Source organism: Paramormyrops kingsleyae, chromosome 2 (assembly GCF_048594095.1).
Source record: "Paramormyrops kingsleyae isolate MSU_618 chromosome 2, PKINGS_0.4, whole genome shotgun sequence".
NCBI classification, from domain to species: Eukaryota; Metazoa; Chordata; class Actinopteri; order Osteoglossiformes; family Mormyridae; genus Paramormyrops; species Paramormyrops kingsleyae.
In genome coordinates this window covers 44,510,984-44,525,762 of record NC_132798.1, presented here as the reverse complement: position 1 = coordinate 44,525,762, position 14,779 = coordinate 44,510,984, and the positions used below count along the sequence as shown (strand labels likewise).

Sequence of the window (14,779 nt, the reverse complement as noted above, 5' to 3'; positions counted from 1 at the left end):
TACATATATTCTTACCTCTTGCAACGCTAGCAGCAAAATCAAAAAGACAAGCCTTGCTATGGCGGGGGGAAGCGGTCACGTACGGCAGCCAATCAGAACCCTAAAAACACATCCCCCTGTCGGCGAATGTCTATACTGAGCTTAAACAAAATGTCCGCCTCAGAAAGGCGTCTTCGCCGCTATGCCGAATTAATGCTTAACCAGCTTATCCCTTTATGAAGTTAGTTTAGTCTAAATTAATAAATTCCACAGACTTAGCTCTTAAAGCATATAGCAGCAAACCTTTAACATACAACTAAAAACACCTTCGGCTGACAAAGAGCATATGATAACCCAATTAAAAAAGTAATAAAGTACAAATCCGACACTGACCAAAAAGCAATCATTTGCGTGCCGTTTGCGGTAAATTCCTTGTTGTAAACAATAACTACTAATCGAATTTTAATAACACAGAAGGATTTCAAACATCGCCTGGCTGTTTCAGAATGCTTCGTTTTTGCTTAACCCGATAACATGTCTTATTGTAGGCAGTCCGGGCTAAATGTTAGTAAACGAAAATAAAGTTTATTTATTTAAAACTGAGGTACGCCTATCTAAAATCCAACAACAAGCAATCCAGCGAAAGAGGAAATGCTGCTTTCTGAAACTGACCGCAGCCGTTCGTAAAACTATTTATATTCATGGCTATATTTCACTGTTTGCCCGCTTTTTAGTCTTCACCGAGTAGGCCTATAGTCAATTAAACCGCAGATAATACCTAAGTAATAACAGGCGCTCTAAAACTACTAAAACGTTAAAACTGGACTGCATTATGCGTCTAGTTTCGGTCGCAAACCTACAATCGATTTGTACGACAGACACGCGTATTTAATAAATGCTTCCCAGCGATTATTAATTGCTTTTATAAAACAAAGACCGAACTGAGAATGATACTAAAAAAAACCTTAGCACAACTTAAACCATCTAAAAACAGAAAACAGCAAGTCGTCAACAAACTACAATTAAAAAGATGTGTCGTCAGACAATATTACATAGCCTATATTCTTACCTCTTGCAACGCGACCAGCAAAATCAAAAAGACAAGCCTTGCTATGGCGGGGGAATGTGGTCACGTACGGCAGCCAATCAGAACCGTAAAAACACGTCCCCCTGTCGGCGAATGTCTACTGAGCTTAAACAAGAGAAAGGCGTCTTCGCCTATGCCCAATTAATGCTTAACCAGTTTATCCCTTTATGAAGTTAGTTTAGTCTAAATTAATAAATTCCACAGACTTAGCTCTTAAAGCATATAGCAGCAAACCTTTAACATACAACTAAAAACACCTTCGGCTGACAAAGAGCATATGATAACCCAATTAAAAAAGTAATAAAGTACAACTCCGACACTGACCAAAAAGCAATCATTTGCGTGCCGTTTGCGGTAAATCCCTTGTTGTAAACAATAACTACTAATCGAATTTTAATAACACAGAAGGATTCAAAACATCAAGATTTCAAACATCGCCTGGCTGTTTCAGAATGCTTCGTTTTTGCTTAACCCGATAACATGTCTTATTGTAGGCAGTCCGGGCTAAATGTTAGTAAACGAAAATAAAGTTTATTTATTTAAAACTGAGGTACGCCTATCTAAAACATTAAAACTGGACTGCATTATGCGTTTAGTTTCGGTCGCAAACCTACAATCGATTTGTACGACAGACACGCGTATTTAATAAACGCTTCCCAGCGATTATTAATTGCTTTTGTAAAACCAAGACTGAACTGAGAATGATACTAAAGAAACCTTAGCACAACTTAAACCATCTAAAAACAGAAAACACCAAATCGTAAACAAACTACAGTTAAAAAGATCTGCCGTCAGACAATATTACAAATACACTTACCTCTTGCAACGCCAGCAGCAAAATCTAAAATACAAGCCTTGTATAGCGGACACCTGGAAGCGGTCACGTACAGTACGGCAGCCAATTAGAACCGTAAAAACACGTCCCCCTGTCGGCGAATGTGTGTCAATATGTTGTAATTACATATTCTAAACTACAAACATTTTCTGATATATTAGACTGTGAAACTAACATATTTGGCAAGCTTGTAATAAGTGTAGTCTAACAAAATACAATTAAGCAAATCGCCTGCACTGTTCATTAGCTCAGAAAATGCGGGCTTTGACACAATTTAATGTTATGAAAATGAGCTATACAAATGAACAGTATATTTTCATGAGAGGTCGATTTGGCTACATACAGTATGTATATGCTCTCCTCTCAATAAATAGAACATTTTAAATCATAATGAAGTTCACAAACAAACATTCCCATAGTACGATTTGCCTTTAAACCCAAACAACTTCAAAAACATGAAACATTCACAGTCAATTTGACGTGGTTTTACTTTATAACACATAAAACACAAACCAAAATACAACCGAATTCGCCCTTCTCATGTAATACAAACTGTCATGTCACAAACAAATAGGTCAAACAAGAAGTAATGTACAGTACAATTAGTAGTCCCATACTACTGCCATTTACACAAACTTTATACAAAAAACTTCAAAACTTCACGCTCACAGCAACAGTAATGTACAGTACAAGTAGCCCTATACACCTGCTATTTACACAAACTTTATACAAAAAACTTCAAAACGTCACGCTCACAGCAACAGTAATGTACAGTACAAGTAGTCATATACTACTGCTATTTACACAAACTTTATACAAAAAACATCAAAACTTCACGCTCAGACTGTCAGAGCAACACAACAAACATATTAAACTAAAAACAGATCACGCTAATACAAAACAAACTACTCCGGCGAGTCATCACATCTCTAGCTAGACGAAGGGACTGCGCTATCTGCAATGTCTACAATAGAAGAAACGTTGCATTCGTCGTCAAAAGAGAACTGAAGGCATTCCTCAAAAAGAAGATGCTCTTCAATAGCTTCCTCTTTGTCCATTAATGATGTTATATTCCGTCGTTTTAAATAGTCCACCAGAGTACAGTGTCCGACAGTCAATGTATAATCTGCGCCGTCATCATTTTTCACTTTTAAAGTTCCGCGTAATACTTTTGAAAATGCCCCCGATTTCTGCAGCATCCTGCAGCTCTGGCATCGTGCAAACCTGCTCTGGCTGTCCCAAGTATCCTGCCGGCTTCCACACAGGGCACACTTCAGGCTTGCCTTAATCTCAGCTCCACATATGGAAGCCTTCACCGTCACAACCGATTCCTCTTCTTGTACAGCGTCCGCGTCTCCCACATCCAAATCGCAGATCTTCTCAATCATGCTCTCTACGGTTGTTGTTAGTTCCACTTTCCCTTCAAAAACTCTAGTCGAAAGCTCCGTAAAGACGTAAGATGAGTCAACCTCCACGTCATGGATCAGTCTCTCCCAAACGCAAAGACTCATCTGGGCAGTTCCATCAAAGACTGTGAATCTCTTCACCTCTTTGTCGCTGCCTCTAATGCTTACAGTTTTCTGCAATGACGCTGCCACGACCTTGGCTTTCACCAAAGGCACCTATAGGAATGAACACCAGTCATTACTTTTCTAAACTTCTCATCCAGAAATAGCGAAATTTTACAAAAGGTGTACATTGTCATTGCAAACTTATTCTTAAACGCACCTTCTTGCCTGCCGGCAGAGCTGTGACATCAACCAGTGTCTGCCTAACGGGTGCTGCAGGTTTCCGAAAAGGAAACGTCACCTTCGTTACAGACAGCTCGGTCAACTGGTTCCCCATCACGTCGAAGTCAGACGTGCCTTTAAAACCTACCAAAAAAAAAAAACCCAACAGACATTAATACATACTCAGTAACAACCATGTCCTGGAAAACTGTGCTCTGTAAAGCAATACTTACTCAAAGCCTTTCTGACATGTGTCAGGCGTATTGCCGTGCCATTATCTGAAGCTTGGCTGAACAGCGCACGCTTTCTCGGACTGAAGATGGTCACATCGTGAAATTCTTCACGTCCAGTCTGTAGTACAGCATTAAAAAAACCTCTGTTTTTAGTGGTGAATTTTAATGCTGAGATAGAGTGGATATAGCCACTGACTACGTCTGTGTCCATCCTCATTTTCTTCGCTGGAGTCTCCATGTCGAAAAAGCAATTAGAAAAACATGCAAAACACCCCAATATATATACTGCTGGGACATGCCATTAACCTCCCCTTATTACACGACTCTCTGGAATGCTTGATTCTGATTGGTCAGGTGAGACATTTGCAGGTTTGTTCTTTTCAAATAATAACCGCTCTTTTCAAATAATAACCGCTCCAAAGTAATAACGCATAGCCGCTACTACTTGTATGTTTAAAATGTTAGTCACATCGTACTATATCGTTTCGCCGAAAGATAAAAATGTTAATTTAAAACAAATATGCCAAGAAAATGTTTCAAATTCATATTCATATATTGTCTCGTGTAGAGTTAATGTTGTCTACACTGACTATAATTTATGTTTTTGTATTTGGGTACATATGTTTGTTCCTTATTTTATTTTTCCTTATTTATATAATTCTCTATGTCCGACATGGGGACTGCACCTAATTTAGTTGTACTTGTTACAATGACAATAAAGTTATTCTGATATTCATGTCCAGTTTTTTTCCTTATGTGGCAAGTAGCCGTGTAATAAACTGGATAATGTACAGGCAGCCGGTAATTATCGCGAAATAAGCCCCGACAGTGTGATACAAGAAGCGGAGAGTCTTGTATCATACTGAAGGGGCTTATTTCGCGATAACTACCGGCTGCCTGTACATTATCCCGCTTATTACACGACTCTCTGGAATGCTTGATTCTGATTGGTCAGTTGAGACATTTGCAGGTTCGTTCTTTTCAAATAATAACCGCTCTTTTCAAATAATAACCGCTCCAAAGTAATAATGCATAGCCGCTACTACTTGTATGTTTAAAATGTTAGTCACGTCGTACTATATCGTTTCGCGGAAAGATAAAAATGTTAATTTAAAACAAATATGCCAAGAAAATGTTTCAAATTCATATTCATATATTGTCTCGTGTAGAGTTAATGTTGTCTACACTGACTATAATTTATGTTTTTGTATTTGGGTACATATGTTTGTTCCTTATTTTATTTTTCCTTATTTATATAATTTTCTATGTCCGACATGGGGACTGCACCTAATTTCATTGTACTTGTCACAATGACAATAAAGTTATTCTGATATTCATGTCCAGTTTTTTTCCTTATGTGGCAAGTAGCCGTGTAATAAACTGGATAATGTACAGGCAGCCGGTAGTTATCGCGAAATAAGCCCCGACAGTGTGATCAGGACCCGACGCCAATGTTTCAAATTCATATTCATGTCCAGTTTTTTTCCTTATGTGGCAAGTAGCCGTGTAAGTAAGGGATAATGTACAGGCAGCCGGTAGTTATCGCGAAATAAGCCCCTTCAGTGTGATACAAGACCCTCCGCTTCTTGTATCACACTGAAGGGGCTTATTTCGCGATAATTAGTACAACGTGACTAACATTTTAAACATACAAGTAGTAGCGGCTAGGGGTTATTACTTTGGAGCGGTTATTATTTGAAAAGAGCGGTTATTATTTGAAAAGAACGAACCTGCAAATGTCTCAACTGACCAATCAGAATCAAGCATTCCAGAGAGTCGTGTAATAAGCGGGATAATGTACAGGCAGCCGGTAGTTATCGCGAAATAAGCCCCGACCGTGTGATCAGGACCCGACGCCAATGTTTCAAATTCATATTCATGTCCAGTTTTTTTCCTTATGTGGCAAGTAGCCGTGTAAGTAAGGGATAATGTACAGGCAGCCAGTAATTATCGCGAAATAAGCCCCTTCAGTGTGATACAAGACTCTCCGCTTCTTGTATCACACTGTCGGGGCTTATTTCGCGATAATTACCGGCTGCCTGTACATTATCCAGTTTATTACATGGCTACTTGCCACATAAGGAAAAAAACTGGACATGAATATCAGAATAACTTTATTGTCATTGTAACAAGTACAACTAAATTAGGTGCAGTCCCCATGTCGGACATAGAGAATTATATAAATAAGGAAAAATAAAATAAGGAACAAACATATGTACCCAAATACAAAAACATAAATTATAGTCAGTGTAGACAACATTAACTCTACACGAGACAATATATGAATATGAATTTGAAACATTTTCTTGGCATATTTGTTTTAAATTAACATTTTTATCTTTCGGCGAAACGATATAGTACGACGTGACTAACATTTTAAACATACAAGTAGTAGCGGCTATGCGTTATTACTTTGGAGCGGTTATTATTTGAAAAGAGCGGTTATTATTTGAAAAGAACAAACCTGCAAATGTCTCACCTGACCAATCAGAATCAAGCATTCCAGAGAGTCGTGTAATAAGGGGAGGTTAATGGCATGTCCCAGCAGTATATATATTGGGGTGTTTTGCATGTTTTTCTAATTGCTTTTTCGACATGGAGACTCCAGCGAAGAAAATGAGGATGGACACAGACGTAGTCAGTGGCTATATCCACTCTATCTCAGCATTAAAATTCACCACTAAAAACAGAGGTTTTTTTAATGCTGTACTACAGACTGGACGTGAAGAATTTCACGATGTGACCATCTTCAGTCCGAGAAAGCGTGCGCTGTTCAGCCAAGCTTCAGATAATGGCACGGCAATACGCCTGACACATGTCAGAAAGGCTTTGAGTAAGTATTGCTTTACAGAGCACAGTTTTCCAGGACATGGTTGTTACTGAGTATGTATTAATGTCTGTTGGTTTTTTTTTTTTTTTGGTAGGTTTTAAAGGCACGTCTGACTTCGACGTGATGGGGAACCAGTTGACCGAGCTGTCTGTAACGAAGGTGACGTTTCCTTTTCGGAAACCTGCAGCACCCGTTAGGCAGACACTGGTTGATGTCACAGCTCTGCCGGCAGGCAAGAAGGTGCGTTTAAGAATAAGTTTGCAATGACAATGTACACCTTTTGTAAAATTTCGCTATTTCTGGATGAGAAGTTTAGAAAAGTAATGACTGGTGTTCATTCCTATAGGTGCCTTTGGTGAAAGCCAAGGTCGTGGCAGCGTCATTGCAGAAAACTGTAAGCATTAGAGGCAGCGACAAAGAGGTGAAGAGATTCACAGTCTTTGATGGAACTGCCCAGATGAGTCTTTGCGTTTGGGAGAGACTGATCCATGACGTGGAGGTTGACTCATCTTACGTCTTTACGGAGCTTTCGACTAGAGTTTTTGAAGGGAAAGTGGAACTAACAACAACCGTAGAGAGCATGATTGAGAAGATCTGCGATTTGGATGTGGGAGACGCGGACGCTGTACAAGAAGAGGAATCGGTTGTGACGGTGAAGGCTTCCATATGTGGAGCTGAGATTAAGGCAAGCCTGAAGTGTGCCCTGTGTGGAAGCCGGCAGGATACTTGGGACAGCCAGAGCAGGTTTGCACGATGCCAGAGCTGCAGGATGCTGCAGAAATCGGGGGCATTTTCAAAAGTATTACGCGGAACTTTAAAAGTGAAAAATGATGACGGCGCAGATTATACATTGACTGTCGGACACTGTACTCTGGTGGACTATTTAAAACGACGGAATATAACATCATTAATGGACAAAGAGGAAGCTATTGAAGAGCATCTTCTTTTTGAGGAATGCCTTCAGTTCTCTTTTGACGACGAATGCAACGTTTCTTCTATTGTAGACATTGCAGATAGCGCAGTCCCTTCGTCTAGCTAGAGATGTGATGACTCGCCGGAGTAGTTTGTTTTGTATTAGCGTGTTCTGTTTTTAGTTTAATATGTTTGTTGTGTTGCTCTGACAGTCTGAGCGTGAAGTTTTGAGGTTTTTTGTATAAAGTTTGTGTAAATAGCAGTAGTATATGACTACTTGTACTGTACATTACTGTTGCTGTGAGCGTGACGTTTTGAAGTTTTTTGTATAAAGTTTGTGTAAATAGCAGGTGTATAGGGCTACTTGTACTGTACATTACTGTTGCTGTGAGCGTGAAGTTTTGAAGTTTTTTGTATAAAGTTTGTGTAAATGGCAGTAGTATGGGACTACTAATTGTACTGTACATTACTTCTTGTTTGACCTATTTATTTGTGACATGACAGTTTGTATTACATGAGAAGGGCGAATTCGGTTGTATTTTGGTTTGTGTTTTATGTGTTATAAAGTAAAACCACGTCAAATTGACTGTGAATGTTTCATGTTTTTGAAGTTGTTTGGGTTTAAAGGCAAATCGTACTATGGGAATGTTTGTTTGTGAACTTCATTATGATTTAAAATGTTCTATTTATTGAGAGGAGAGCATATACATACTGTATGTAGCCAAATCGACCTCTCATGAAAATATACTGTTCATTTGTATAGCGCATTTTCATAACATTAAATTGTGTCAAAGCCCGCATTTTCTGAGCTAATGAACAGTGCAGGCGATTTGCTTAATTGTATTTTGTTAGACTACACTTATTACAAGCTTGCCAAATATGTTAGTTTCACAGTCTAATATATCAGAAAATGTTTGTAGTTTAGAATATGTAATTACAACATATTGACACACATTTGCCGACAGGGGGACGTGTTTTTACGGTTCTAATTGGCTGCCGTACTGTACGTGACCGCTTCCAGGTGTCCGCTATACAAGGCTTGTATTTTAGATTTTGCTGCTGGCGTTGCAAGAGGTAAGTGTATTTGTAATATTGTCTGACGGCAGATCTTTTTAACTGTAGTTTGTTTACGATTTGGTGTTTTCTGTTTTTAGATGGTTTAAGTTGTGCTAAGGTTTCTTTAGTATCATTCTCAGTTCAGTCTTGGTTTTACAAAAGCAATTAATAATCGCTGGGAAGCGTTTATTAAATACGCGTGTCTGTCGTACAAATCGATTGTAGGTTTGCGACCGAAACTAAACGCATAATGCAGTCCAGTTTTAATGTTTTAGATAGGCGTACCTCAGTTTTAAATAAATAAACTTTATTTTCGTTTACTAACATTTAGCCCGGACTGCCTACAATAAGACATGTTATCGGGTTAAGCAAAAACGAAGCATTCTGAAACAGCCAGGCGATGTTTGAAATCTTGATGTTTTGAATCCTTCTGTGTTATTAAAATTCGATTAGTAGTTATTGTTTACAACAAGGGATTTACCGCAAACGGACGCAAATGATTGCTTTTTGGTCAGTGTCGGAGTTGTACTTTATTACTTTTTTAATTGGGTTATCATATGCTCTTTGTCAGCCGAAGGTGTTTTTAGTTGTATGTTAAAGGTTTGCTGCTATATGCTTTAAGAGCTAAGTCTGTGGAATTTATTAATTTAGACTAAACTAACTTCATAAAGGGATAAGCTGGTTAAGCATTAATTCGGCATATCGGCGAAGACGCCTTTCTCTTGTTTAAGCTCAGTAGACATTCGCCGACAGGGGGATGTGTTTTTACGGTTCTGATTGGCTGCCGTACGTGACCACATTCCCCCGCCACAGCAAGGCTTGTCTTTTTGATTTTGCTGGTCGCGTTGCAAGAGGTAAGAATATATGTAATATTGTCTGACGACATATCTTTTTAATTGTAGTTTGTTGACGACTTGCTGTTTTCTGTTTTTAGATGGTTTAAGTTATGCTAAGGTTTTTTTTAGTATCATTCTCAGTTCGGTCTTTGTTTTATAAAAGCAATTAATAATCGCTGGGAAGCATTTATTAAATACGCGTGTCTGTCGTACAAATCGACTGTAGGTTTGCGACCGAAACTAGACGCATAATGCAGTCCAGTTTTAACGTTTTAGTAGTTTTAGAGCGCCTGTTATTACTTAGGTATTATCTGCGGTTTAATTGACTATAGGCCTACTCGGTGAAGACTAAAAAGCGGACAAACAGTGAAATATAGCCATGAATATAAATAGTTTTACGAACGGCTGGGGTCAGTTTCAGAAAGCAGCATTTCCTCTTTCGCTGGATTGCTTGTTGTTGGATTTTAGATAGGCGTACCTCAGTTTTAAATAAATAAACTTTATTTTCGTTTACTAACATTTAGCCCGGACTGCCTACAATAAGACATGTTATCGGGTTAAGCAAAAACGAAGCATTCTGAAACAGCCAGGCGATGTTTGAATCCTTCTGTGTTATTAAAATTCGATTAGTAGTTATTGTTTACAACAAGGGATTTACCGCAAACGGCACGCAAATGATTGCTTTTTGGTCAGTGTCGGAGTTGTACTTTATTACTTTTTTAATTGGGTTATCTAGGGTGACCAGATAATCCATGTCAGGGAGGACACATTGAGCTAGGACAGGATTTGTAAAATACCATTTAAATTAAAAGGACCTGGATCTCAGTTAAGCACCGAATTCTTGCTGTGTGCTGATTGATCAGTCTCCTATAATCATGCATATGCCACTAATGTTAATGTGTAACAGCTGGATGAGTTTTTCAATCAAACCAGTCAAAGCACAAGAAGAAGTGAGCTATTTAGCCAAACACAGGTGCCTTTCAGTTTTAAAGTAGTTTGTAAAACCTGGAGTAGCTTAAAGTGTCCTCCCTGACATGGATTATCTGGTCAGCCTAGGTTATCATATGCTCTTTGTCAGCCGAAGGTGTTTTTAGTTGTATGTTAAAGGTTTGCTGCTATATGCTTTAAGAGCTAAGTCTGTTGAATTTATTAATTTAGACTAAACTAACTTCATAAAGGGATAAACTGGTTAAGCATTAATTCGGCTTATTACATGGCTCTCTGGAATGCTTGATTCTGATTGGTCAGTTGAGACATTTGCAGGTTCGTTCTTTTCAAATAACCTCTCCAAAGTAATAACGCATGGTCACGTGGTACTATATCGTTTCGCGGAAGGGTAAAAATGCTAATTTAAAACAAATATGCCAATAAAATGTTTCAAATTTATATTGATGTCCAGGTTTTTTCCTTATGTGACAAATAGCTGTGTAATAAGCGGTATAATGTACAGGCAGCCGGTAGTCATCGCGAAATAAGCCCCTTCAGTGTGATACAAGGCCCTCCGCTTCGCGTCGGGTCCTGATCACACTGTCGGGGCTTATTTCTGCGATAACTACCGGCTGACTGTACATTATCCCTTACATAGCGGCGAAGACGCCTTTCTGTGGCGGACATTTTGTTTGTGCTCAGTAGACATTCGCCAAAAGGGGGACATGTTTTTACGGTTCTGATTGGCTGCCGTACGTGACCGCTTTCCGGTGTCCGCCATTGCAAGGCTTGTCTTTTAGATTTTGCTGCTGGCATTGCAAGAGGTAAGAATATCTGTAATATTGTCTGACGGCACATCTTTTTAATTGTAGTTTGTTGACGATTTGCTGTTTTCTGTTTTTAGATGGTTTAAGTTATGCTAATGTTTTTTTAGTATCATTCTCATTTAGGTCTTGGTTTTATAAAAGCAATTAATAATCGCTGGGAAGCAGCCACACCAGCCGCAATAATCGCTGGCCACCAGCCACACCCAAACCATACAGGTGCCATGGCCATTTCAATCAGACAGCTATATCTCAGGCATGCCTCAGCCAATCATCACCAAACTTTAATATGTCGTGTAGGATAGTACTCCGGAAGGGCCGTCCAAATTTGGTGCCGATCGGTCAAACGGGGGCGCTACAACCACTGTCCATATATTTCTAAGACCCACCTTAGCAAATTAAGCTGAAATGTCCTTATTTCTCATAAAACCTTGAAAGAAGTGTTACCTTTCCCTTCACCTGAGTCTATATTTTTTATTTGCTTTAATTTTTCACCAATTTGCCTCATAGAACATTATCAGACTTAATTTACACATAAGAAGGCCTGAAAGTATTGAATACAATTTCTAAAATGGAGCGCTGACTCCACCTGCTGGCCACACTATTTCCATGCCCATTTCATTCAAATAGCTATATCTCTGGCGTGCTTCATCCAATCCTCACAAAATTTGACGCACATCTGTGTTACTAGACTTCAGAAATACCTTCCAAGTTTGGTGGCAATCGGTCAAACGGGGGCACTACAGCCACTGTCCTACTATGTCTAAGACCAACCTTGGTTAATGCAGCTGAAATCTGCTTATTGTTTATTTAAAAATTAAAATATTAATCACCTTTCCCTTCATCTGAGTCCATATTTTTAATCTGCTTATATTTTCCTGCCATTTGACTTTTACAAATCTTTCAAACTTCAATCTTTCTTCAGGCTGTGTACACTGCAGCAATTACAATTTTATAATAAATTGGCCAGCAGGTGGAGTCAGCGCTCCATTTCAATAATGCCTTCAATACTTTTAGCCTTTCTCCTGTCTAAATGTACGACCTAGAATAGGATACAGCATGATATTACTGCTGTTACATGTCACACTACGCAACTCAGCACTTTGTTAAGAATATGCAACACAGCCTATGTTTACACAGGCAGTATAACAAAGCAACTCTGTAATATCTAGACTTACCAGACCAGGTATGAAGGTCCCTAAATCTACCAACTAGTCAGGCCATCTGACCCAAACCATGCATTCAGTCAGGCTAAGGCACTCCACCACAGGGTTCTACATTCTGTCCTACATTTGCTGACCTTTTAGACCGATAATATTTAATCTATATCCTGATTTCTACCTACTACTGAGACCATCTGACCAAAATAATGCATTCAGTCAGGTTCAGGCACTACACCACAGGGTTCTACATTCTTTCCTACATTTCCTGACCTGTTAGACCGACACTAAACAATCTCCATCCTGATTTCTACCTGCTACTCAAACCATCTGACTGAAACAAGTTCTGTTCTGTCTGACATCTGCTGACCTGTAGTTCTGTCTGACTTGTTAGTACCCTCCTCTACAGTTTGCCCTACATCTCCTGTCGCAATAGAGCTACACTAAATCTGCATCCTGTTATGGCAGTCTAATTCTGTCTGACTTTCTACTACCCTGGTCACCAGTCCTCTGCCGTTATTGCTCTATTACTTGTCCTACCTGTCCTACTTGTCCTACCTGTCCTACTTTTCATACCCTTTGGACCCTTCAGTAACTGCCTGCAGTTTCTAGTTATTATTATTTTTCTGCCCTAAAACTGAATGTACAGCCTAAACTGTAAGAGCTAGACCAACCAAACTTGGTCAGATGATGTCAATTCCTACCCACTACTCAGGTTGTCCTACCCAGTCCTGCCAGCCAGATGGGGGCGCCTTAGCGCCCCCCAACACGTTTCGGTCGATATCTCCTGTCCTGTTAGACCTACAATCGAAATTCTTTGTTCTACATATACAGACAGCAAAGCCCTACCAACTTGCCATTTGGACTATGAAGCTCCGCCTACTTAGATTTTTTGCTAATTTGCATAATTTGCCAATCCTACTTTTTCCTTAAAGTCCTGGCTTGTCCTACCAAATCAGACAAATGAGGTGTCAGACGAATCAGAATTCTCTGCTGATCAAGAATTATCCACAAAATTCAGACATTTTTATATCCTACGGCCATTAGCCACGCCCAAACAATGTCCAAATTTGGCCCGTTTTGGTCTGACGGCTATAACTTGGCCGTGCCTTGGCCTACCTTGACCAAATTTGAAATGCTACCTCCCTACACCATTCTGGGGACACGGTCCGAGGCGGGCCGCATTTCGTCAATAGGGGGCGCTACAACTAAAAACTGGCAATATCTCCTGACTGCCTTTGCCAATCTAACTGAAATTTGGTAGATATGTACTAGGAAGCAGCCTGTGGTCAGTCACCTACAATGGCAGTAATTATTCCTTAAAGAGTGGCCGCCATCAGCCAATCAAAATCAAGCAGGCATTTCACAGGCTTCTCAATGACCAATCTAAATCAAATTTGGGTGATACATTTGTGCTCTGACCCTCTGCCTAAACTGTAAAGGACACCTCACTCGGCCAGATGGGGGCGCAACAGTGACAACTTTTGCATTTCTGCCTATTTCTCGAGAACGGTGAAGCCTACAATCGACATTTCTTGCCAGGTCAATTCAGTACGACATGCCAAATCAAACAACATGTAGAACTTGCTTCTGCATCTTTGCGTTTTTGCATAATTCATATTGGTCTGAAAACAAGACATTTCGTTAACCTCCTAGGATTTTCACCAAACCTACACAAATCTGGTATCATTTAAATCAGGAGACAGTCATAATAAATAATTCATAAAAAAAATCATAAACTTTCCATGAGGTATAGTCACCAGCCACACACAAACCATACAGGTGCCATGCCCAATTCAATCAGACAGCTATATCTCAGGCCTGCCTCAGCCAATCATCACCAAACTTTAATATATCCTGTAGAATAGTAGTCCGGAAGGGCCCTCCAAATTTGGTGCCGATCGGTCAAACGGGGGCGCTACAACAACATAACATGTCTGTATAAACCTTGAAAATCAGTTCAACTTACATTTATCTCATTTCTGTTCTAGTGACATGTTACTGGTTAAAATATTTTGTACTGCCAGTTCTGTGAGTCATGCCAAATCAAGACATATGCAATGCCCAATGATAGTCATTTTCATTCCCTTGTGATGTTTAAAAACTTAATAAATAACATATTACTGTAACTTCTACAATGTTCAGCCCAAGTAGGTCATTCTGGTAGTACATCAATCAGGACATTGCCATTATGGATAATTCATAAAAATATCTTAACCTGTACGCTATGGCCACCAGCTACAACAAACCTGCACCATATCCATGCTCATTTCAATCAACCATCTAAAGCTCAGCTGTGCTTCAGCCAATCCTCATCAAATTTGACGGCCTAATGTAGTAAGGGACCTCAGACAGACCCTCCAATTTTGG

At 39.5% G+C, this 14,779-nt stretch overlaps 2 protein-coding genes across 2 annotated transcripts; one reads left to right on the top strand and one right to left on the bottom strand.

Annotated features, from left to right (window-relative positions):
* Nucleotides 1–2,371: 2,371 nt before the first annotated feature.
* On the bottom strand, nucleotides 2,372–4,683 carry LOC140587675 (uncharacterized). The gene is made up of 3 exons (XM_072709215.1): nucleotides 3,865–4,683; nucleotides 3,630–3,775; nucleotides 2,372–3,523 (listed from the first exon to the last, which is right to left on the bottom strand). The coding sequence occupies exons 1-3, from the start codon at nucleotides 4,100–4,102 to the stop codon at nucleotides 2,831–2,833; spliced, it is 1,077 nt and encodes a 358-aa protein (XP_072565316.1). The 5' UTR covers nucleotides 4,103–4,683; the 3' UTR covers nucleotides 2,372–2,830.
* Nucleotides 4,684–5,915: 1,232 nt separating this feature from the next.
* LOC140587674 (uncharacterized) lies at nucleotides 5,916–8,199 on the top strand. The gene is made up of 3 exons (XM_072709214.1): nucleotides 5,916–6,697; nucleotides 6,789–6,934; nucleotides 7,041–8,199. Exons 1-3 carry the CDS (start codon nucleotides 6,460–6,462, stop codon nucleotides 7,731–7,733), a joined length of 1,077 nt encoding a protein of 358 aa, XP_072565315.1. The 5' UTR covers nucleotides 5,916–6,459; the 3' UTR covers nucleotides 7,734–8,199.
* Nucleotides 8,200–14,779: the final 6,580 nt, after the last annotated feature.

Excerpts from the sequence above, each read along its gene's own strand:
- LOC140587675 (XM_072709215.1), bottom strand. The coding sequence starts at position 4,102 with ATGGAGACTCCAGCGAAGAAAATGAGGATGGACACAGACGTAGTCAGT. Across the intron at positions 3,776-3,864 it reads ACATGTCAGAAAGGCTTTGA|GTTTTAAAGGCACGTCTGAC; the intron begins GTAAGTATTGCT and ends TTTTTTTGGTAG. Across the intron at positions 3,524-3,629 it reads CTCTGCCGGCAGGCAAGAAG|GTGCCTTTGGTGAAAGCCAA; the intron begins GTGCGTTTAAGA and ends TCATTCCTATAG.
- LOC140587674 (XM_072709214.1), top strand. The coding sequence starts at position 6,460 with ATGGAGACTCCAGCGAAGAAAATGAGGATGGACACAGACGTAGTCAGT. Across the intron at positions 6,698-6,788 it reads ACATGTCAGAAAGGCTTTGA|GTTTTAAAGGCACGTCTGAC; the intron begins GTAAGTATTGCT and ends TTTTTTTGGTAG. Across the intron at positions 6,935-7,040 it reads CTCTGCCGGCAGGCAAGAAG|GTGCCTTTGGTGAAAGCCAA; the intron begins GTGCGTTTAAGA and ends TCATTCCTATAG.